Genomic DNA, 25,590 nt, shown 5'->3' on the forward strand with positions numbered 1-25,590 from the left:
GAATCTCAATATTAACAATGTAATGCTAAACCAGCACTATTCCACAATGAATAACACTTCCTCATTACAAATTCCTGGAATATTCATGAATTTAACTATCTCAAATCTCACTGTAACGGATATATATACTCATGCCACAAGACTGTGTTGCTAGGATACTTACACCAGAGGTTACATTCGGTTCACATCACGACGAAACTGTATAAACACGCTGTGTATGTGAACCTCAGTGAACAGACGTCAAACTAAACTCTGATCAGTTTTATCAAGACACTAACTAGCCTGTCTCACAGTCCCTAAACCATATCGTTTTCCCTTCAACTAACACTGTATTGCGAACGCTCTAAATGAAGCAAGTCTAGCTTTTGTAGGCTTCTGAATCTCCCATTCACTGGAGCAGTTAAGGAGCCCCAAGCAAATTAAATAGAGCCCTTTGCTTCTATCAGGGATAGATGTAACATTCGTGAATGCCAGCTCCCGAAGCGAGACTGGTCCGCCTACATGAACAACGCTTTAAATAGACATGCACTCTTGCCCTTTGACCTATATACCTTTGAAGAGTCACATTCTGTGGTATGTTTAGCGCTACAAGGTAAACAACACACACATCGTTACAGCCGACTTTTGATGAAATTTACATGTATTGTTTCAGTTGACTAGATGCCCGGGTCCTCGTGTCCTCCTGTCCTCGTCTACTCACCACAGATCCTTAAATCCGACAGAGTAAGTAATAATCTCTACTTATTTCCGCCATGTTAATCGGAAACACCCGGGTACACAAACAGTACTGCTGTTAAGAAACACTACATATAATAACCCAGAGCATAACGCATGTGTCGACCTCAGTTTCAAAACAGTGTGTAAAAACGTTGAATGTAATTAATACGCATTATGCAGTCTTCGCTTGCTGTAAATGGCCTAGGCGGGTTAGATTACTTCTATTTAGCCATAAGTGTCAGCTTAACCTAGTATGAGAAATATATCTTTATGTTCGAATGTCGTAAAACATTATTTACCCTTCACTGTTGCACTTAGGTCAATGTCGTAAAGCACAACATGCTCTTTGCTTTTGTACTGAGGCCAATGTCGTAAAATACAATACACCCTTCACGTTTGTACTGGGGTCAAAGTTATTTTCCTGTTCATTTTCAGAATCCTGGTAGATGTCGTTTTTATGTACTTACCGTATAAACGTAGTTAACAGACAGAGGTGTAAATTATGTAGCTATGATCTGGGCGAACTTGTAGATCTTACATTGAGTATAACGAGCCTTCAATTCCATGGGACGTCAGGCGCATAGCCATCCATTTTTCTTCGTCTAAGCCCAAAATGTTTCAATACTTTATATTTAGATAGTATTTAGAGTTTGTCCAATCGTTTTAGCAAAACTCATGTGTAAGCCCGGGCATATAATGGTAGCTACACCCCTGGGCTGACTTGCACAAAGCGATCTTAGCGCTACAATGATTGTAACTCCCATTCTTCAACATAGGCTTAAGACAGTCGTAGCGCTAAGATTGCTTTGTGCAAGTGGGCCCTGGATGTGTCAGTCTTAACCAACCGTATGTTTTAAGCCTCAATATCGTTTTAGCAAATATGTGCATTTACAAGGTTGCAACTGAAGATTTGTTTTCGACTCTTTTGGTGTAGCATCCTAGAGATTTAATTAACTGACCCGTGAAGGTCCGGGGTAGAATAGGCCTTCAGCAACCCATGCTTACCATAAAAGGCGGGCGGTCAGGTTCTTGGTTGACTTGGTTGGCACATGTCATCGGTCCACAATTGCGCAGATCTGTGCTCATGCTGTTGATCATTGGATTGTCTGGTCCAGACTCGATTATTTACAGACCACCGCCATAATATTACTGAGTGCGGCGTAAAACTAAACTCACTCACTTTATTTAACCTGCATTGAAAAGATGGTTGGTTGACAAACTGCCCTCGATTACTCTAGGCCATATATGCTATTTCAATGATAGTATTTTTTTATGTTTCAACATTCTTACTTGACTTAACCTGATATTAAGATAATGCACTGGCTGAAAACGAGTGAAACACAGAAATATATGACACAAGATATTAACCAGTCGCCATTCCACTGGGTGTAAAAATGCTAGTGGCGAAAATATGAATTTTGTGACATCAGGTTTCAAAAGTTTAAATATTTCCTTGCTGCAAATGTGTTCAGTGTCCGGATATGACTATTGACACACTGACGTACTTGTGAAGGTCCGTGTTAGTATCGATAGTCCGATGTTCATACTATTAATCACTGGGTAGTAAAGCGTCATGACTTGATTACTTCCAGAACACCATCTTACAGCTACAATATCGTTGGATGTGGCGTAAACCACCAACAGGCAAATCATATGCTATCAAAATCCCATGCTTTCATCTATTAAGAGATAGGAACCGCGATGCCTACCGAAGAGAGACGACTGTCCTATGCCAGTGAGTTTGTCCGGAGTCTGGTGGACACTACCGATGATGAGGAGCAGGAGGTCAAGGAATTCCTGCTGGAGACAATGATGCTGGCACTGTCGGAGGTGGAGAACCGGTTCAGGACGTATATGCAGAAGTTACATCACGTGACTGGCGAGCAGAATTTCCAGACGATGCGCAGTGCAATAACCCGAATGGAAAAACAGATCAACTCAAGATTCCACACAAAAGACTCCTTCGGTTTGTTTGTTGTATCACACTGACAAATAATTACAGAATGAGAAATCATCATCTTATATCATAACCTGCACTAACGTACATACATGAGTCAATGGTCAACGTTAAATTGTATTCAAAAACACAGTGAAAGATTAGGACACAAATAGATTATAATAATATTTCAGAATTTCCTGTATTCCGTGGTAGTCACGTTAATGAATACCAGCACATCATGAATGATAAGAATTACCAACGCATCAGATTTCCAGCAAGATATGAAGTGAACTTATTTCGTCAAATAGTGAATTTCAACAAATAGTGATTTATTGTGTATTTATTTAACAGAAAAGAGGTCAAAGGTTAGTCATATCCATAGAGAGGCTCTCAGGAACTGCTACACTTTGCTGACAAGTGACCTTGAACTCTTCAAATCCAGCATCATTGATGACCTTCTTTCATCTGATGTGATGTCTGTGTCGGACAAGGACAGTATCAGAGGCAAAGACACGAGGAGAGGTCAGAACGAAGAGTTCTTCAGCTACATCACTGGGCGTCTGTCTTTCGAGGACTTCCACCGCATCTTGCTTCCAGCCCTGAGAAAGGATCATCCTCATGTGGCAGATGCCCTGATCTCAGAGTTGGACAGGCTGGAGGAAGAGCATGAGGATGAACAGTGCGTGGCCTGCAGAGCCAGGAAATATGTACAGGTAAGGAAGAACTTGACTAAGTGAGCGAGTTTAGTTTTACGCCGCACTCAGCAATATTCCAGCTGTGTAGCGGCGGTCTGTAAATAATGGAATCTGGACCAGACAATCCAGGGATCAACAGCATGTGCATCGATCTGCGCATTTGGGAACCGACGATATATGTCAACCAAGGCATATGTCAACCGATCCCGTTAGTCGCCTTTTACGACAAGAATGGCTTACTGAAGATCAATTTACCCGGACTTTATACATAATACATACAATACACGTACATGACTCAAACATTCTGGGTTTGTTAAAGGAACTGCGTCATCCAAAAGCTAGATGTCGGCACAGTTCCTGTACATCTACATTTCGCATCAGCGTTCCAAAACGTCTGGTGTTTTAAAATATCATATTTAACGCTTTGCCTTAACCGCTTTTTTATAAACAAATGTTTGATAAAACCTTTTGACATGCAGTGACATCTGTTTTAGTCACTCTTAACGCATTGCGTTAACCAAACCACAGGCACTAACAAAATCATTTTAACATTGGCAGCTAAAACGGGTGGCAACTCCTTTGCTGCAAAAGAAGATCATAGAAATTCCTCTGTTTGGCGACCTTAAGAGTTCCGGGATGTCTAACGCCACCAAATGGACAGAGCTTAGAAAAGAGGTGTCCGACAAGGACATCGTCGCTGCCATGGCCAATAAGTATCCAGACCTATACAGGGACTTTATGCAGCTAGGGTGTGACTCTCTGGACTGCTCGTGTCCGTCTCATGACGTCCAGGACTCCGGCGTTCCAGGAGTGCCAGAGAGTGTCTTCACTTCTCAGGAGAGTGTCAGTGAATACGAGAGCTGTTTGACAGATTCTTTCGAGATGGAACAGATTGAAAATATTATGGATGATTTATCGTTCCAGAACAGAAAGTTAGAGGAAGGTAAACTGTCGTTATATTGTGAAATCATTATCTATTAAGTATTGTTACGTATAAATATTTTTAATTTACATTTTGATTTTTTTTTAAAATGTAAACCTTTGAGTGTTTAACATTTATGAGATGTCATGCAAAAACAAAGATTTCCTTACTTGGTAGTTCGATGATGATGTTAGATTTGGCTGGCAGACATATATTTGCTCGTTGGATATTGCACTCACAGCGAGAATTAGCCTTTGTAATAAATTGGGCAAATGTAATTTTCCAGTAAACCCGTTCTTTATCCAGGCAGCTTAGTATACCCGTCTACATCTCTTGACCGGTGGTGTAATAGTTAATTATCACTATGTCCAAATGTGTTGGTGCTAACCTTCTGGGAACATTTGATCTTACCGCTACGATATAGTCGAAAGTCTACGTTGAGGCATGGGAGTTGAGATCACCTAAGAGCTATTTATAGCGGCACCATGTGAGGACCAGTATGCCAAAATAACCACTGGCCCGCAAACCCGTGGCTAGTAAAAATACACTCGGGCCAATAAATATCCACAGTTACAGGCCCGATTGATTGTGGCATTTTGCGAATATTTCACTCTCACCGACTTAAGTTACCAGTAATAAACTTTTAACTCGTGCAAGATTATGGCCTGATAAAAATGTTCACCATGTTAGGTTAATGATGAAACCGTGTCTACATTCAAATTTCGTTCCAGTGAATTATTTTGTGAGCTAGTGACTTTCAGGCATGGCTAGCCCGACTGGCTAGCAAATTTGAAACTTGTTTCGTACACTGGCTAGGACATTTAAGAGGCCCTTCTATTTTTAACGTTTATTTGTTTGTAAAGGCTTTTTAGTTCTTTTTTTCTTAGGAAAATCTTCTTGTTTTTTTGTTTTTGGGATTCTTTTTTTTGGTTGTGTGTGTGTGTGTGTGTGTGTGTGTGTGTGTGTGTGTGTGTGTGTGTGTGTGTGTGTGTGTGTGTGTGTGTGTGTGTGTGTGTGTGTGTGTGTGTGTGTGTGTGTGTGTGTTGTTTTTTTATTTATTATTTAATGTTTCCTTTTGTTGTTCTGTTTTGGTTTTGGTTTGGTGTGTTATTTATTTTGTGGAGTTTCTTTTAGTGGAGTTTAACGAAGAAATTATATTTTCACACTGTGTTACTGTAGGTTTAACTTAAAAAGTCTTGTTATTTCTGTCATCATGTTTCAGAGTACAAGATGACAGCTGTTCCTAGGGGCATCTGCCTCATCATTAACAACAAAAGCTTCAAGAGAGGGTTCCCAACGCGTAGGGGTGGGGTGGACATCGACGTCGACAACCTAACTTGGTTGTTCACTAAACTCCAGTTCACTATAAATGTGCAAACAGATTTAACTTCCGTCGAAATGGTGAAAAAACTGAAAGAGTACGCTGAACAAGATCACACAGAATACGACGCCTTTGTGTGCTGCATCCTCACAAACGGAACTGACTACGGTGTCGCTGGCAGCGACGGTAAAATAGTGAAGGTGGAAGATCTTTCTTCGTTGTTCCACGCATCAAAGTGTCCCACGTTGGCTGGCAAGCCCAAACTGTTCTTCATCCAAGCTTCAAGAGGAGGCAATTTTATGAGTGAATTAATTCAGGATGATCAATCGGATTTTACAACTGCTGACGAAGCTGATATATTTATTGGCCATAGCACCGTTCAGGGTTACACCAGTGCCAGAAATACAAAATATGGTAGTTATTTCATCGGTTCTTTGGTTAAAGCATTAGACAACCACGGGGACCAGCAGGACCTCCTGAGTTGTCTGTTGATGGTCAACAGGGACTTAGCAAGGACACGGATGGGTCAGAAATGGGAGAGGTATAAGCAGGTGCCCGCGCCGATGTTTACTCTGACGAAGAAGGTATATCTGACCAGTGACCCTCAGTGGCCTTACCCCAGCCAGGTACCTACAGATCCTTGATCGGAGATATTTATGGTCTATGGACAATGACAAACCTTCGGATCTGCAAAACCAGACCTCGAGTCTCTAAAAGAATTGCAATGCACGGGTTTATTACGACAACCACAGATCTTTGTTATTACAAAATGTGAGAGATTTTGGGTGTGATAAGGTGAATAGCCAACCCGGCATTATGTGGAGAGTCTCAGACCAAGCCGTTATTGGAAGACGCTGGGGCGTGATCTTATTAGCAGTCACAATGAGTCAGCACTAATATGAGCACTTTAGGGGGTGACTGGCACATAATTATGAAGATCTTCAGAGAAGACATATATTTACGCATTACAAATATTCATGTGACAAATGACCAGAATAATATGAAACGTATGTCCCATCTGTGAATGGCTGGCATCAGTTTTATCAATCAGGAATTGGAATTCCATCACCTCAGTTTCATTCTGTTTTACGCACAAACTGTAGCGCAAAAAGGGCAGTGCAACAAAGAGGAAATGACCAGTTTTTCTATATACGAAGCTTTGCTTTTCTTGACGCATAAAACGACTAGCCATTTTCTCTTTGTTGCGCAGCTCTTTATGCTATACCGTTTGGCTGTCATTACACGATGCCATTTAGAAAGTGGTCAAATGCAACATATGTCATATTTGGGAAAGTGCAATATATGTCATATTTGGGATTTCACTTTCCCAAATATGACATATGTTGCATTTGACCACTTTCTAAATGGCATCGTGTAATCATAGCTTTCGGCCGTGGGAGCCGTGCCAATTTACACTCATCAGAGGGGTACACGAAGTACGCAGTATATACTACCAGTTGTCCGACTTTCATTGGAAGTCGCGGTGGCTGAGCGGGCTAGGCGGCTGACTTTGTGTGCTGGCGATTAGGTGCCTGACTCTGAGGGTGCGGGTTCGAATCCCGGATGGGACTCAACCGAAAAAAGTACTAAAATTTGTACTTTACTAAGAAAGTGAAATCCCAAATATGACATATGTTGCGTTTGGCTGTGGTATTAGAACGTACACGTTCATCAAGCACAAGACTGTATTTACACATGGCTTGGTCATACTTAGTGTTATAAGGTGGACATCACTAAACAATCAGTAAACTACTCTTTCTGCCACTATTTGTTTCCACAAACACTCGCAACCTTAAAGCAATCATGAGAATATAAATAATGAACTTGTTATAATTTTCTTATGGTTTAGGTATGCATTTCTACGGTATAACATAAGCAACTTAGCCACACATTTTTTAATCCAACGAATAAATACATTTTTACTACAAATATTAAACTTTGTATGTCTTCGCACGTATTGTATTGTCAGTTTGTATGGCAGTCAGTTGCAAACGGTGATGTAGCCCAAATCTTCAGCGGACGGAAAATTCGAGGAAATATACTGGACAGCAAAAGAAACGCAAGTTCCGAAAAAATGAAATCTCATAAAAGTAAACGTTCATGTTTGTCTTTTGTCTAAAAAATTATCAAAAACCGGAATTGCGTTTCTTTTGCTGTTCATAATACATTATGCAGGATGAAATAAAGTTTGGTATTAAAGTATTTTGCAATGCACCGTCTAGTTGGGTTTCACAGGCACAGATGTCATTGAAGGCATCACGCCTTCCTCTTATACTATATTCCACGTGAGTATACAGTCCATCAGGTGTGTCTGTGAGGTGTTCATGATCACGTGTGAGGTCCATTGCTGTGTCCTCCGTAGCAATACTGCAAGGATACTGCTAAGTGTGGCGAAAAAAATAATAATTTACTCAGACCTATATGTTTTATTGTTTCGAAGCATTTTGCGACTTTGATGCACAAGCCCGCACGTATATCTTCCATTTCCATTTGTCTTCGTTCTCCATGTAGCGAAGTCTTTGCTTTCCGACACATCTATATGATCTTATGCATTAAAAAGTGCAAGGTCAAACTGAATAGTTGCTGAATCGGCGTTAATCAATGTTCGTTCACCAGGGGCGGATCCCCCGGATCCCCCTACCGGACCCGCCTCTTATCACTCAGGGGATCCAGAGCCTTTCCAGAAGAAATCAATTCACTGGTTCGCGTTCCGCAATTCGTGATGAAAATCTCAGATAAAAGACAAGAAATGCCACAATCTCAACATTCAACGCATATCTGGTATGATTGTTAACGTCAGTCTCTGATCCTGAAATAACGAGAGATACATTAGTGCAACTATGGTTGATATATGCACCTGAGAAAAGTTCACAGCCGTCCCTCAATTTATAGATCCGAAATTTTTATAATCTTAGAAATATCAGCATATGACCTTGATATCATTTTGATGATTATCTAATATTGTCTTGAAACACACTGGAATACAAAACTGACATTAGAGTAAGGTTCTGACTGAAATAATACTTCAGACTCGCATATAAATTACAAAGGGTCACATTTGAAAAAGGTATACTCGGAAATATATAATGTACAATGAAATATCAAACATCAGCTTCAAACATAATCATTAGAGATAGGTACTGAAAGTGTACAGTCAGATAATAGTTACAAAATTTCACGTTATAACATCTTGTTTCTGTTGTGTTTTGAATATTTCACAACGTAAGAAAAAACAGATGTTAAATGCCAGAAAATTAATACCGGATGCAATTCTTAGCATAGATATTTTTAATGAAACGCATGATAATTATAACGTGTACAATCCTTAATAGATGTATATAGACGGAAACAAGTTGATGATAAAACAGGGGGTAGTCTGGTGCTTAAGGCGTTCGGTCGTCACGCCGCAGACTCGCGTTCGATTCCCCACATAGGTCTAAATCGTATGAAGCCCATTTCTGATATACCCCGCCATACTCACTTGATCTATCCATTCCACCTTGCAAAGTACTATTCCTATCCTGAGTGCAAATTGTAGCAGTATTGTTAAAGTTTTGTTTCTAGAGAAATATTTTCTCACGGGTATGTTTGATACCTGAAATATTGATATTTGTTATGTTGGCTGCCAGGTAAGAAAACTGGTAACCTGCAGCTGCTTTTCGTTCCAAGAACAAAAGAATGCAAAGCGGAGCGCAAGCGCTCTAAGGCAGGGAAAACAGTCTTATCGAGGGCACCGCGTACGATTCATGGGAGATAACTCTAAGTTTACGTGTCGGAGCGGACGCAAGACAAGTGCTGTGAGTGCTTGTGAAAGTCAATGATGCCGATCAGTCAAGACTCTTTTGGTAAATCTGTCGATGGAGAGTCTGTTACAAGGTGACAGTTACATACTTTTATTTTACAGCATTTGACAGGCACGTTAACGTTAAAACAGACAACCCAATGAAGAAGCAAAGCATCAGAGACGTGTCACTGTTATAAATGTCATTAGAGTGCGCAGACAGCATGTAGTGATGTACGTTACATATATGCTGTTGAACGAGCTGAACTACTGCTGCGCCCAGTCTGCTGACTTGCCAGTGTGGCTCCGCTTCAGCGAACTGTTTACATTCAAGTAATGGTTTGCCTAGAAGGTCAGATACGAGCGGAAGCCAAACAAATGTTTGTAATTTTTGTTCAGGGTTAACAGGTTTTAAGATTCAATTCAATCTAAATCTTATAAATCCACCATAAAGATTATGATCTTATAAGTAAACCACTTGAAGACCCCTAATGGTGATCTGTAGGGGGGTAGTGGGCTGAAAGTCCCATGACATGTAGACCTGTGTCCTGTTCTTAACTCATTAAGCCCGAGAGCCACCTCACTGCTCAACACCTGGAGCCCCATGCTGATTGCCTGGCGGGCTGTGGCGAGGCTAATTAGGACTTTTCACGCCTGATATCCCTGACAGGTTTCGGAGATTACAGGAAACTATCTCGTCATACGAGCAAGTCCTCATTGTTTAATTGCGTTGTAAAGGTATAGGTTGAAAGAAAGCAGGAGTGAATACATGTCATATATGTAACGTTTTACGTAATTTTATTGCGCTTTCTCTTGTAGACGTTTGGTGGTGTGTGCATGTGTATTTTCTTAATACGTTTGTATTTTTGGATGTAAGACATACTTAAACAAATTGTTCCTCTCAAATCATTGTGTGAGGTTAAATTGTTCAAAACATCTGTGTCAATGGCAGTGAAGAAGAATTTACGGACACACCTAATAATCTTCTTTGAAAGAAGCGTTTTCGCTGATATGTTGCTAGTGTATACTGAATATTTTAAGGCAAGTACTAATAAGCTAGTGTGTGACGTACATGGAACAGATTCACAGTCTGTACATTTGGTTCATCTAGATTTAACGCAGAAAATATATACTACCGACAGAAAATAAGGGAACCAAGAAATTGAATGTAGATGACTTTGACTGTGACAGGTTCCGTTATCGTGGCGTATCTCCCAAACGCAACATCCAATGACAATGGAATTTCGCATAATGCATGCCCAGCACGTGCTACACGTGCATACAGAAGTTAACTCCTGTAAATTTACTGGAGAAGTCGCAATCAGTAATGCAATAGAGATTGACACTTACTGACAGAAATGCCCCTGAGGCAGTATCTCTGTGAAGCAACAAAATGGAGAATTGTGGGGATGATAGAGGGGAGGACATCATTATGTGAAGTTGCCCGACAGATGGGTAAATCAAAAAGTGTAATTTCACGCCTGTGAGATAAGTACCGTCAAACGGGTGAGGTTGCAACGAGACCTGGACGTGGTAGACCAAAATCAACGACACCATGACAGGATCGTCTCATTACGTTAATTGCTCTATGCGATAGGTTTAAATCGGCCCCTGCCATCAATAGAGAATTCCACACACCCACTGGAAAACGCATTTCAACCTCAACCGTTAAAAACCGACTCTATCATGCTCGTCTGAAAGCAAGACGGCCTTTTAAGGGTGTCACCCTTTCAGTTCACCAAAGACTGGCATGGGCTAGGCAGCATCAGGGACAGTCTATGTGCCACTGCCGTTACACCATGTTCTCACATGAGTCAAGGTTTTGCCTACGATTCACAGATGGCAGAAAATGTTGTTGGCGTCGGAGCGGGGAGCGATATGCCAGAGCAGCAATTCTTGACCATGATCAATATGTAGGTGATAGTGTCATGGTGTGGAGTGGGATTACACATGACAGACAATCAGATTTGGTCATCATTAACGGAGCCATGACTGGTCAGCGATATGTTGACCAAATATTGCGTCCTGTTGTGGCTCTATTGGCTAGAGTTATCGGCATAGATGATAATGCCAGACCACATCGGGCCCGAATTGTCTCCGCTTATCTCCGACATGAAGGTATCCAGACATTGGACTGGCCCTCTAAGTCCCCAGACCTGTCCCCAATTGAACATCTCTGGGACGTTCTTGGCCGAAGGGTGTACGCCAGGGACCCAGGACCCAGGACCCGCCAACCTGGCCCAGCTTGGTGCAGCTCTCCAAGAGGAATGGCAGGCAATACCACAGGCAACCATCCGGAAATTGATTAACAGCATGCCATCAAGGTGCCGTGAATGTGTTGCCCAACATGGTGGACACACCAGATATTGAACTTGACGCCTAAAATTGATTTAGTGGATATTTAAAGCAGTTTCAAATTCGCTATTATTTCATTAGTTCCCTTATTTTTTGTCGGTAGTATATGTTATCACACGAACATACATGTATACATATTGTATAATGCTATTCCTTGCACATACATAAGACAAAGGGTCATGGGATGGGCATCATCAAAGTTCCCGAATAGGACGTTTTGTGTCTCAACTGTTCAATATAGTCCCTGATTTGTTATCTATGACCGATCGTATCATGAGATACCTGTCACATTGGAAATGACAGGTGATGGGGCGTGGGTTAAATTTCTGAAGAACACGTTTGGTCACTAGACAGCTTGGATACAGATCGACTATTGGTTTGATCGTTGACAAATCAATATGCTAGTTTCGGTTTTATCAACTCTAGCTATCATGAAAAAGTTTGTGTATCGTGAACATACATAATCGTAAGGATGCCTGAAATGTACACGTAGGGCTAACAAGCACTTTGACAGGTTTATTTTTCTTTGAAGCGCACAAAGCTACACTTTTTTTTACCCCGGATAACCCAATCCAACCATTGAGTGGAGATGGTATTTATTTGCATATACATTTTGCGCACACTACTTGTACATCAAACATAATGGCTTGCTGAACATTTCAATATAATCGGCACATTGTTACGAATAAATATCATAATTCAAGTACATGTATTATAAAATTCAAAAAAGTTACACGATACTGATTATTGTAATGTATACACTTGTAGTTGAATCTCCCCAAATATTTATGAAAATGGGCATACTTATATTTATTTTGAAAGCAAATGAGCTTCAGAAGATTGACAATGGGCGTGATTCCACAAAACAGGTTGTCCAATGATGTAACAGCGCATAAGTTTGTATTACACTTGTCACGGGACAAAACTTTACCTGGACATGCATTCAGCCAGAGGCTGTTATTTGAGGTTGAAAGAGGTGTTCACATATCTCATTTAGTGTCGTCTGATTGAATGGTTATACACATCAATTCCGTAACTGATATATTATCCTCCTTTTATTGACGATGGATCTGATACATGTGATCATTACACTGGATAAGATATTACAGAGATCAAATACAAACGTTTCTTACACAGTGATTATGTAAATTGCATTGAAAAATCACATTTCAAATCAGCATGAAACATCTTGAACAAAATACCTCAGTTACCTTTGGATGGTTTATGTGTACTATATATGTATATTATGAGTAGATGCAAGAGTTATCACGTCATATTTGATTATGTATTATTGTCAACTTTAAAAATCAATAGTTGCAAATGAATTAGGTCTAAATTAGTAACTTGGTTTATTTCAAATCTACACGAACATGAGTGTAATACAGTATTGCTATTTATGTCTATGATTCATTATATGAACTATTACAACGAATGAATGAATGATTTAATTTAGAAGAAGGTTTTGTAACCTTGTCACCGTTAATTCAATCAATGTGCAAACATAGTATCTTAGTATTCACTCCCAATGACGAGTAATAAACACTTACCTCCTGTAACAACATCTCATAATCCCCTTTCTCGCAGACATTTGCCTGTATAAGCCCCCGACATTGTAAGCAATTGTTATCAAAAACATTAATAGTTCTTCTGATTAACACAGAAAGTAACCTCTCTCGTAAGAAAGGCTAATCTTTGATCATTACTGCTAAATTCATTGAAATTAGAGGTACAGTACGAATTTAAAATGTAAAACCGCTAATACGCGGATCTCGCTGAATGAGAGGTGCTTTTCATAACCCCCAATACAAGGCTCTCGCTGAATAAGAGGTGCTTTTTATTTCTCCCAATACGCGGCTCTCATTATGAGAAGCTAATGAAGTTGCCGCACATATGCGGCTCTCCGCCTTAATGAGTTAATTGTTTGTAATATCAGGTTTTTGAAGCCTTAAATTGAAATACCTTTATGAAAACATCTATCAAATCTGCAAAAAACTGAATGATAAAACTATCTCCATTTGAAGTAGATTTCAGGAGTCATTCTTAATATTTTCATTTTCGTACTTGATTTTTTGTTGCACCTGGCATCAGATATCAGTGATGTATTCAAATACACTGAATGGTAGAGAATAACAGGGAATGGTATTACAAAATTAAGCTTTTGATGCTTGGATTTGTAAACTATAAACACTTCCTAACTCCAGATACACAAGAAGAACATCATGGGAATGTTTCCATATTGCAGATACACCTTTAAGAACAAGAACAATGTCATCGTGAGAATCCTAGATTATGGCGGCATCATCACTGACATCATTGTCCCCGACAGGGAAGGCAAGATGGAGGATGTCAGTCTTGGCTTTGATAACATGGAAGGTATACATATATATAGTAGAAACTACAACAATATGACAAACTGAACATGTTCATTCCCTTAAAATAATTCAGTCCCTCTGAAACCAACAACATGATCATGACGATTGAATCCTTGAAATATTAACCAATGATAAAAGGATAATTGCATGTTTTGTTTAAAAAACAGGCTATAATCATTTTCAGTCTTTGTTATTAGGGCTTAAAATAAGCCATGTTGGGTGGAAGTAATCGTTCAAGTTTGTTTTTAGAATTTGACCTTCATAATTTTGCATAGGCTATGCTGGGGGTCCATACATGGGTGCTCTGATTGGACGATATGCCAACAGGATCGCTGGTGGACGGTTCAGTCTTGATGGCAAGACTTACTCCCTGTTTGTCAACAATGGACCCAACAGTCTGCATGGAGGAAAGAGAGGGTTTGATAAGGTGAGTTTACTGATAATAAGCACGGACAGTGTAGGGAAAACTTTCACAAAAATATTATTTTATTTTAACTTGTTTTTCACTTTCAGTAAAATATGTTCATTTCAGAGACTAGTTCTTAGTCTAGGTAATGGTAAACTGGGCTCTGTCTCTTATATATATATCAGTGTATGCAAAAAGAATAAGGAACCAGCTTATGTTAATGGCAACAGTAGCTTGTTGAGCTTGTTAGGCTCTTCACTAAAATTGGCAAAGACAACATAAACTTTGCATTTAAACATCACAGACATGATAATTTAGAAATTAAATTTTATTTGTATAATGAATGCCAGTCCATTTTCAAACTAATAAATTAAGATTATGTATGTACATTATATTTGCCTTTTAGAATAGCTGAACATCAGCTGTAACCATGGTAACATGTAAAATTTGAAAGTACACGTTTTAGTGTAATTGTAGTACCATCCGGGATTCAATTAGGTGCCTGAATCTGTACTTTACTTAGAAAATATAATCCAAATATGAATGGTCTGCAACGATTTGGTGTGTTTATCAAAAAGCAAATCTGAGACCTGAATTTTGTATTTCGTTAACCATTATAACTGTTTTGATTTGATATTTGAAAAACTATTTTAATTATTTCCACACAGCCAAAACGTAATTTTTACCCTAACTCGAGCAGTTTCGAGCACAGAAAGAAGGTGAAACATGATTGGTTGACGACAGGCTAATTATCCAGTAAGAATCATTGTCAGTAGATAATGCCAAGTTGATGGATGGATTTCATGCTTAAAAAGCAGACTCTGACAGAAAAATGAAATTTGATTACTCGTATGATGAATTGAATACAAAATTGATCGAACTGAGGGTCCAGTGTCAAAATCGACTTGAATCGAGGTCTGGGTGAATTATTACCGTCCTAGTCCTTGTTATCAGTTATGGTTCAAGGGATGGCAGCACCACAAGCAGGCTGTGACTAGGCTGTCCGCCCACATTATTTGGGGGTACTGGGGTAGCCAAGTAGTTAAAGCGTCCACTCATCATGCCGAGGACCTGGGTTCGATTCCCTATATGGAGACAATCATAACCATTTCTGGGCTGGAATGGTTCTGAGAGCAGTATAAAACCCAACTCACTCACTCACTCATTCACTCACTCACTCACACACTCACTCACTCTTTACCTTGGCATTGGGATATAACTAGAACGCTGTCAAAATCTAAGCCCTGGATACCAACCAACACTTTTGTGTATGTCATGTAAACTGTGCTTGAGTGGTACGAACAGTTGAAATATAATTCACCTCTTTAGCGACGATGGGACGCCAAGGTTGATGGAAACAGGCTGAACCTGACTTATGTCAGCCCTGACGGTGAGGAGAGCTACCCAGGGGAGGTAACTCTTACAGTCACCTACGAACTGACTGATGAGAATGAGCTGATCATTGACTACAAGGCAACATCGACCAAGGCAACACCTGTCAACTTCACCAACCATGCCTACTTCAATCTGGGAGGTCATGTGAGTTCTGGTATTTGTGTTTCAGATGATAACATTCAAACTTATCATTGCTGATGTTGATTAGAGCAAGTATCACAGCTCAATTAGATATCCAAGATACAAACTTATCATTGCTGATGTTGAATAGAACAAGTAGCACTGCTCAATTAGATATCCAAGATACAAACTTATCATTGCTGATGTTGAACAGAACAAGTAGCACTGCTCAATTAGATATCCAAGATACAAACTTGTCATTGCTGATGTTGAATAGAACAAGTAGCACTGCTCAATTAGATATCCAAGATACAAACTTATCATTGCTGATGTTGAATAGAACAAGTAGCACTGCTCAATTAGATATCCAAGATACAAACTTGTCATTGCTGATGTTGAATAGAACAAGTAGCACTGCTCAATTAGATATCCAAGATACAAACTTATCATTGCTGATGTTGAATAGAACAAGTAGCACTGCTCAATTAGATATCCAAGATACAAACTTATCATTGCTGATGTTGAATAGAACAAGTAGCACTGCTCAATTAGATATCCAAGATACAAACTTAGCATTGCTGATGTTGAATAGAACAAGTAGCACTGCTCAATTAGATATCCAAGATACAAACTTATCATTGCTGATGTTGAATAGAACAAGTAGCACTGCTCAATTAGATATCCAAGATACAAACTTATCATTGCTGATGTTGATTAGAACAAGTATCACGGCTCAATTAGATATCCAAGATACAAACTTATCATATATATGAAAGATTCATGTGGGAATATTGCTTAACTCATTAAGCCCTGGAGCTGCTCCACTGCCCAACACCTGGCACCCCTCGCTGACTGCCTGATTGCTGCGACGAGGCTAATTAGTGCTAATCATGCCTGATTTCCCTGGCAGGTCTCGGATATGACAGGAAACTGTCTAGTCTCACAAACAAGTACTGATTATTTAATTGTGTCGTAAAGATGTAAATGGAAAAGAGGCCGATGTGAATACTTATATTACAGCATTTCATGTAATTTATTACATGTGTCTCTTATACCCCTTTGCCAATGTGTGCTGTTCTTTTATCAACACCTACGCGGTCTTTGTACGTACGAGATGAACAAATATACAAATTCCTCCTGTCTCTCTCATCGTATTGACTGAATTATAATATGTTATTTATAATAGAGTTATAATAGAGGGCGAGGGGGGGACTTGCATTATAATCGTCTACATTTTTTGCCAATACATTGCTTGTGCTTACTGACTATTTCAAGGAAAGTATCAATAGGTGTGTAAGTAACATGGAGCATATAGAGAATTTATAGTTTGTCACTTTGTTCATCTTAACTTAACGCTGCAAACATACATCACCATTCATACACATACATACTGCATGATACATTTATCATTACTCGATGCTAAACAAAGCTTCCCGTCATGTGATGGGATAAAATATCCCGAATGTAACGCATTATATCTCAGTTACTCATTATATTGGCTGATACTTTGACCAATCGTATCGTGAGAACCTGTCAAAAAGGAAGGGCAAGGTGATGGGGCGTGGCCTAAATTTCTGAAGGGCACGTTTGGTCACCCAGATTGGATACATTGATTTTTTATTGTATTGTTGACCAGTGGATATTTGTGTTTTGGTTGTATATTCTAACTATCATGTAACAATTTGTGTATTGTCTGATATCGTATCGTTATCAAGGTTCACCAGATTGCACCCATTTGTGCATATACAGTACAGAGAATGAAGCGTACGTAGCACCATCAAATGGGTTGTCCGACAAAATAACAACACATGTTTATTTTACGCTTGTCCCGGGACAGTCCGTTCAATAAGGGAGTAGGGGCGTGGCTACGTATAAATTCTACTGGAGACTGTTGTTTCAAGACCAAAAGTAGCGCTAAATAATCTTATTACTCTAGTCTGAATGATGATACGCAATACCATGACTAATATGCTATCCTGCTTTTACTGATGATGGATCAACGGAATTAGTTGCTACACGTGATAATTACAGAGAGGTGTCAAGAAACATTCAATAGCACATAAAGTAAGGGATTATGTAAGTGTTTCTTTCTTCACACATGTTTGGATTCTTTGTATGTAAGACATACTTAAACCAAATGATGTCCCTCTCATATCATTTTGTGAGATTAAATTGTTCAAAACATCTATGTCAATGGCAGTAAAGACGAATTTACGCACATGCCTAATAATATATGAGAGAAGTGTTTTCGCTGATACATTGCTAGTGTATACTGAATATTTTAAGGAAAGTACTAATAAGCTAGTTTTACATATAACAGATTCACAGTTTGTCGCTTTGGTTAATCTAGATGTAATGCAGAAAATATACGTTATCGCACGAACATACATGCATACATATTGTATAATGCTATTCCTTGCACATACATAAGACAAAGGGTCACGGGATGGGCATCATCAAAGTTCCCGAATAGGTCGTTTTGTATCTTAACTGTTCAATATAGTCCCTGATTTGTTTTCTATGACCAATCGTATCATGAGATACCTGTCACATTGGAAATGACAGGTGATTGGGCGTGGGCTAAATTTCTGAAGAGTACGTTCGGTCACAAGACAGCTTGGATACAGATTGACTATTGGTTTGATCGTTGACCAATCGATATGCTAGTTTCGGTTTTATCAACTCTAGCTATCATGAAAAGTTTGTGTATCCTGAACATACATAATCGTAAGGATGCCTGAAATGTACATGTAGAACTAACAAGCAATTTGTTGAGTTTATTTTTCTTTGAAGCGCTCAAAGCGCTACAATCCGATTATTTTTACCCGGGATAACCCAATCCAACCATTGAGTAGAGATAGTATTTATTTGTACTATTTTATATAGTTTTTGCGCACACTACTTGTACATCAAACATAATGGCTTGCTGAACATTTCAATATAATCGGCACATTGTTACGAATAAATATCATAATTCAAGTAAATATATTATAGAATTAAAAAAGTAACACAATACTGATTTATTGTGATGTATACACTTGAAGTTGAATCTCCCCAAATATTTATGAAAATGGGCATACTTATATTTGTTTTGAAAGCAAACGAGGTTCAGAAGATTGACAATGAGCGTGACTCCACAAAACAGGTTGTCCAGTGATGTAACAGCGCATTAGTTTGTTTTACACTTGTCACGAGAAAAAACTTTACCTGGACATGCATTCGGCCAGAGGCTGTTATTTTGAGGTTAAAAGAGGTGTTCACATATCTCATTTAGTGTTGTCTGATTGAATGATTATACGCATCAATTACGTAACTGATATATTATCCTCCTTTTATTGACGATGGACCTGATACATGTGATCATTACACTGGATAAGATAATTACAGAGATCAAATACAAACGTTTCTTACACAATGTTTATGTAAATTGCATTGAAAAATCACGTTTCAAATAAGCATGAAACATCTTGATCAAAATACCCCAGTTACCTTTGTATGGTTTATGTGTACTGTATATGTATATTATGAGTAGATGCAAGATTTATCACTTCATATTCGATTATTGTATTATTGTCAACTTTAAAAATCAGTAATTGCAAATGAATTAGGTCTAAATTAGTAACTTGGTTTATTTCAAATCTACACGAACATGAGTGTAATACAGTATTGCTATTTATGTCTACGATTCATTATATGAACTATTACAACGAATGAATGAATGATTTAGTTTAGAAGAAGGTTTTGTAACCTTGTCACCGTTAATTCAATCAATGTGCAAACATAGTATCTTAGTATTCACTCCCAGTGACGAGTAATAAACACTTACCTCCTGTAACAACATCTCATAATCCCTTTTCTCGCAGACATGTGTTCATTTGCCTGTATAAGCCCCCGACATTGCAAGCAAAACACATTAATAGTTCTTCTGATTAACACAGAAAGTAACCTCTCTCATAGGAAAGGCTAATCTTTGATCATTACTGCTAAATTCATTGAAGTTATAGGTACAGTACGAATTTAAAATGTAAAACCCCCATTACACGGCTCTCGCTGAATGAGAGGTGCTTTTCATAACCCCCAATATACGGCTCTCGCTGAATAAGAGGTGCTTTTTATTACCACCAATACGCGGCTCTCGCTGTGAGAAGCTAATTAATTTGCCGCATATATGCGGCTCTCGGCCTTAATGAGTTAATGTGGCATTTGACAACAAAAATAAAGGAATAATGAATTGTCATGTTTTGACCAATAATTGCTCAAATAGAAATTATCCTGTAGCATCATTTGCATAAATTTACAAAATCTGTTGCCAGGCATCTGGGAAGGTTGATGATCATCTTGTGAAGATCAATGCAGAGCATTTCCTGCCTCTGGATGATAACTCTATACCAACAGGTACAAGTCTCTCACTGGGTAGAAGGGCTTCCACTAAGGTGATCACAAGTCACTGTGGTTACCTCAGTGCATTGTTAAAGAAGGGGAGGTAAGGTTAACCTTAGTGAAAGTTGTATCATGAAAGGAGTCCGTGTATTGTAGGCAGGGTTAGAACTTGTTACAGCAGCTTTTTGAGAAAAGAGGTGTTCACGCTGGTTAGAAAGAGGGACTGCACACTTCATTTTCATGAGTTTCAGTGGTCTAAGAACTTCAGGAATTTACTGTTTTTATCCTTCATTTCACTTCTGAACTTATCCTCATTAAATAATAGTTTTCAGTGTGTACCAATTACTCACATGTTCCAGGTGAGATCAAGAAAGTGGAGGGAACAGAATGGGACCTGAGGTCCCTTGTACGTCTTGGGGACCGGCTTGGACAGGTGCCCGGTGGCAAGGGATTCGACCACAACTTCAACCTGTCCCTGTCTGGAGAAATGCGTCTAGCAGCAAGGTAGAGTGACAAATATATAATGAGCTTGATTACACATTTCAGTCAAAGTGTGACACATACAAAGAACTGTTTCCATAAATCTAATTTGAATTGCTCGGACATTGTTTTGAATCTGTGGACTGCCTGTGATGAAGCCAGTGACAGTGCATTTTATGCTGACAGAGTGGAACACCCACCAAGTGGAAGGTGGATGGAGTGCCACACCACCGAACCAGGAGTGCAGTTCTACACCAGCTTCTATCTGCAGGATGTGGCAGGGAAAGCTGGAGCCATCTACTCCCAGTACGGGGGATTCTGTCTGGAGGCTCAGCATTATCCTGACAGCATCAATCAGGTGGGTCTTCACTACCCTGACAACATCAATCAGGTAGGTCAACACTACCCTGACAACATCAGTCAGGTGGGTCAACACTACCCTGACAACAAGCATCAATCAGGTGGGTCAACACTACCCTGACAACATCAATCAGGTGGGTCAACACTACCCTGACAACATCAGTCAGGTGGGTGAATGCTATCCTAACAACATCAATCAGGTGGGTCAACACTACCCTGACAACATCAGTCAGGTGGGTCAAGACTACCCTGACAACAAGCATCAATCAGGTGGGTCAGCACTACCCTGACAACATCAGTCAGGTAGGTCAACACTACCCTCACAACATCAGTCAGGTGGGTCAACACTACTCTGACAACAAGCATCATCAATCAGGTGGGTCAACACTACCCTGACAACATCAATCAGGTGGGTCAACACTACTCTGACAACAAGCATCATCAATCAGGTGGGTCAACACTACCCTGACAACATCAATCAGGTGGGTCAACACTACCCTGACAACATCAGTCCGGTGGGTGAATGCTATCCTAACAACATCAATCAGGTGGGTCAACACTACCCTGACAACATCAGTCAGGTGGGTGAATGCTATCCTAACAACATCAGTCAGGTGGGTGAATGCTATCCTAACAACATCAATCAGGTGGGTCAACACTACCCTGACAACATCAGTCAGGTGGGTCAAGACTACCCTGACAACAAGCATCAATCAGGTGGGTCAGCACTACCCTGACAACATCAGTCAGGTAGGTCAACACTACCCTCACAACATCAGTCAGGTGGGTCAACACTACTCTGACAACAAGCATCATCAATCAGGTGGGTCAACACTACCCTGACAACATCAATCAGGTGGGTCAACACTACTCTGACAACAAGCATCATCAATCAGGTGGGTCAACACTACCCTCACAACATCAATCAGGTGGGTCAACACTACCCTGACAACTTCAGTCCAGTGGGTCAACATTACCCTGACAGCATTCATCAGATTGGTCAGCACTACCAATGATACGGAAATGTATTTGTGTAATGTTCAATCTGAAGACCAAAAAATTATATCAATGGTGCAATACATATGGATCAGTGATGACAGTTCATCAAAATCTGCTCACATTAGTTTCTGTTTCAGCCAAGTTTCCCAAACTGTGTTCTGCGTGAAGGCGAAACTTACGAACAGACGACATCTTACAAGTTTGGTATCAGCAGCTAAACCCTACAGCTGAGGCAATTCCCTTTCCAAAATGCAAACTAACACTACTGGGCACATTGATAGACTACTGCCAGTCTTAAAAAAAGTCTTCATGTAGAGGGAGGTCTTGGGATATGATGTGGAGAAGTACAGACTTGATGATATCAGACTGGTTAGCAAGTGAAACAGTGATTGAATCAGTCTTAATGGCAGCCATAAATCAAAGGGAGGTTTGTATTTTACAGCAGTTATTGATAGATACAAACTCGAATTATATGTGAGATTTTATGTGTTTAGAAAATTATGGTTAGGTGATTCACATGATGTTGAAAATTGTTGAATAATTAAGAAAAACATTTACATAGTAAGCATCCTAGATGCCAACCCAATCAGTGATGTTAGAGACAATGATTTGTTTTTCATTTTAGTTGATTGTCAATACTGATGATGTTACCATCCATAGTTTATTGCTAGAGGGGGGTAATTGATGATTTAGAGAGGGGTGGGTAACCCATTTTGTTCAGTGGAGGCAGGGGACTGTCAATTTTGTTTACATATTTTAGGAAGGGGTTGGGGATGGGGAAGGTTGGGTTGGAGGTAAGCAGTTTAAACATAGAAATATTGAAAAACTATGTTTACAAATTATGGGACGGTAGAATGTGGGATCATTGAATTTGTACATGACATGTCAATTGCATTGCTTCTCCATGAAAAGCATCGTCACCCATCCTAGTCAAAACTTATGAACGGTCCCTTAAGGGGGTATTTTGTGGAATAAGTAAACACACTCCCGAATATTTTGAAAGATTCAAGCAGAACTTTAATACTTCACAACTGAGTGATGGTGAAGGAGGTATTACTATAGATGTAACATTATCTATTGATAACTAACTATAATAATATCAGTTAGTTGCCAACTTCTTTTGAGTTGTATCATATTACAGAACATTTAAACTAGGTTTTATGTTGCATTTAGTTGAGTATTGAGGAAATATTTTGTTTATGCCAAGCTCTTGCATTTCGCATTTTATGGTGGAGGCTATATTTATGTTTATGAGGTTAACTGAGTATTTGTTGTAATATTGAACAATGAGTGAGTGAGTGAGTTGGGTTACAACATGTTGAACAGTATGTCTCATGTTTGGTTGTTGATCTACAAGGGTCATTCCACATGTTTTCTCTCCAGTTTGTTACGGGAGCTTTGATGTGACTGTAGCATTGCTGACGGTAGTGTCAGTCATTACTCTGTCAGTCTTATATCTTCCTTCTCCTTGGTGGATAAGGATTCTTTGAGGAACATGGAATCTCATAAGTATGATCCAAAGCAATATTTAAAGATGGTACTTTTTGTTACCCAGGCTGACACATACCATTAAGGGGAAACACAATGACTTTTGGTGTGTGGGGGGAATGTGGCCCAGATGCAAAAATCTGTCCCACAGGCAGACCAAAGTCCCCGGATTTTGGCCATAATTTTTTTCTAGTTTTGTTAGTGTTGCACCCATTCCTGTTGGTTCCATTTTGAGCTTTTAATGGAATATTGTCAAAAGTAGCATTTAATCCAACTCACCCACTCTTGTCATTCATTAGATATACATTACAGCATCTTTGGGGACACAACAGTGGCCCAACTTGTTCTACATCCGACCAAGTACTATATGAATAAACTGAAACAAGTGAATTAGAGTGAATGTTAGTGAGGGAAAAATAACTGCATGAATCAAATGCCGTGTGCAGCTGTTGTGGTTTTATTAGATGAGTCATTCCATAGAATGGTATGTGGTATTTATAGGTGTGAACAAGTTGTTGAGATTATTAAGTATACATTGCATTTAGTGCCATGGAACTGTTTTGAAAGAGATATCTATATTTTATTGAGAGATTATGAAGGTTTAAAGATCCATGACAGCAATATGTTTTAGAGATGTATTAAACTGCATGAAGAAAGATAGTTTGTGTTTGATTTTGTCACAGATGGTTGAATGATTTAATGACGCTATGGGCATTGAGACAATGCCTGAATTCCATCTGTAGTTCTAACAATACTGGGCAAGGTCACCATCTATGGCACTAATATCACAGGGACTTGCTGATAAGATCTCAGCGCTATCACATTAGAGGCCCAGTGAGCAAGATGTTTCTCCTCCAATGAAGCAGGCCTGGAGTCAAGGTCACGACCCACATCGTCAAATACGGTCACTTCAGCAGAAGTCTTCCCAGACAGTATTGAGCCATTACACTCTCTTCACCGAGCGCCTTGGCACCAGGAGCTCTTCTCGACTCTCAGATCGCACAAGTCACTGGTTACAAATACCTGCATGCGCGATCTTACATGAGAACCTCTTCAGCTCGAGAACGTGTACACTGTGTGAAGCCCATTCCTGGTGTTTCCCCGGTGTGATATTGGTTACATATTGCTGAAAGCGGCGTAAAATAGTACTCACACAATTGGATCACCCCTCATCAAGGGACACATCTAGACTCAATCTCCCACGGCTACCTGGCATGGTGGAACATTCCCGACAACACTGTCCACGGGCCTCCCACCAAGATGTCTCAACCAGACTGTCAACTGTTCATGGATGCATCACTCATAGACACTGGATGTTCGTCTCGACAACAAGACGACATCAGGAATCTAGGTGTTGGATTCTGCAGTTCCTGTGAACATTTTGAACTTGAAGGTTGGTCTTCCAGCAATACCTATACCCTTCTATCCCTATCGCCACGGACACATTATGGTAGTAGCTGACATGAACAGTTCCAGAACACACTATGAAGACTCGTAGATCTCACAAGAGATATTGACCGTCAGAGTGACAGTCTGGATGGCAACCACCCTAACAGATAATCCAAGGAAAGATCAATATCTTTACGGACGCTCTATCTCATCCGGACAAGATTCTTTCAACGGAATGGATCCATTCAGTCAGATGGCTTGAACTGAACGTGCTAATGCACACGTCAACAACCAATTTCCTGTTCATATCAGTCCAGTTTTGGATCTTCTAGCTCCACATACACGAAACTATTCAGTGATACCTCGCCTCAGCTGATTTTTTTCATCAGAAGTTTCCTTAGCAGATAGTCCGGGCTTCAACATCTGCCTGGAATCGATTCCGGCAGTGAAGAGTCGGTTCTGGAACATGTT

The 25,590-nt window shown here is 39.7% G+C and overlaps 2 protein-coding genes across 3 annotated transcripts; both read left to right on the forward strand.

Annotated features, from left to right (window-relative positions):
- Positions 1–533: 533 nt before the first annotated feature.
- LOC137295452 (uncharacterized) lies at positions 534–7,523 on the forward strand. 2 transcript variants are annotated; one of them, XM_067826832.1, is made up of 5 exons: positions 534–723; positions 2,405–2,683; positions 3,008–3,369; positions 3,910–4,294; positions 5,496–7,523. In XM_067826832.1, the coding sequence occupies exons 2-5, from the start codon at positions 2,419–2,421 to the stop codon at positions 6,236–6,238; spliced, it is 1,755 nt and encodes a 584-aa protein (XP_067682933.1). In that variant the 5' UTR covers positions 534–723; positions 2,405–2,418; the 3' UTR covers positions 6,239–7,523. The 2 variants fall into 2 exon arrangements, with proteins under 2 accessions (XP_067682933.1, XP_067682934.1); XM_067826833.1 differs by having other exon boundaries at positions 541–723; positions 2,310–2,683.
- A 1,819-nt stretch (positions 7,524–9,342) lies between these two features.
- On the forward strand, positions 9,343–24,388 carry LOC137295454 (galactose mutarotase-like). The gene is made up of 8 exons (XM_067826835.1): positions 9,343–9,470; positions 13,973–14,103; positions 14,378–14,529; positions 15,838–16,047; positions 20,337–20,418; positions 20,763–20,907; positions 21,070–21,241; positions 22,380–24,388. Exons 1-8 carry the CDS (start codon positions 9,412–9,414, stop codon positions 22,458–22,460), a joined length of 1,032 nt encoding a protein of 343 aa, XP_067682936.1. The 5' UTR covers positions 9,343–9,411; the 3' UTR covers positions 22,461–24,388.
- Positions 24,389–25,590: the final 1,202 nt, after the last annotated feature.

Source organism: Haliotis asinina, chromosome 8 (assembly GCF_037392515.1).
Source record: "Haliotis asinina isolate JCU_RB_2024 chromosome 8, JCU_Hal_asi_v2, whole genome shotgun sequence".
Taxonomy (NCBI): domain Eukaryota; kingdom Metazoa; phylum Mollusca; class Gastropoda; order Lepetellida; family Haliotidae; genus Haliotis; species Haliotis asinina.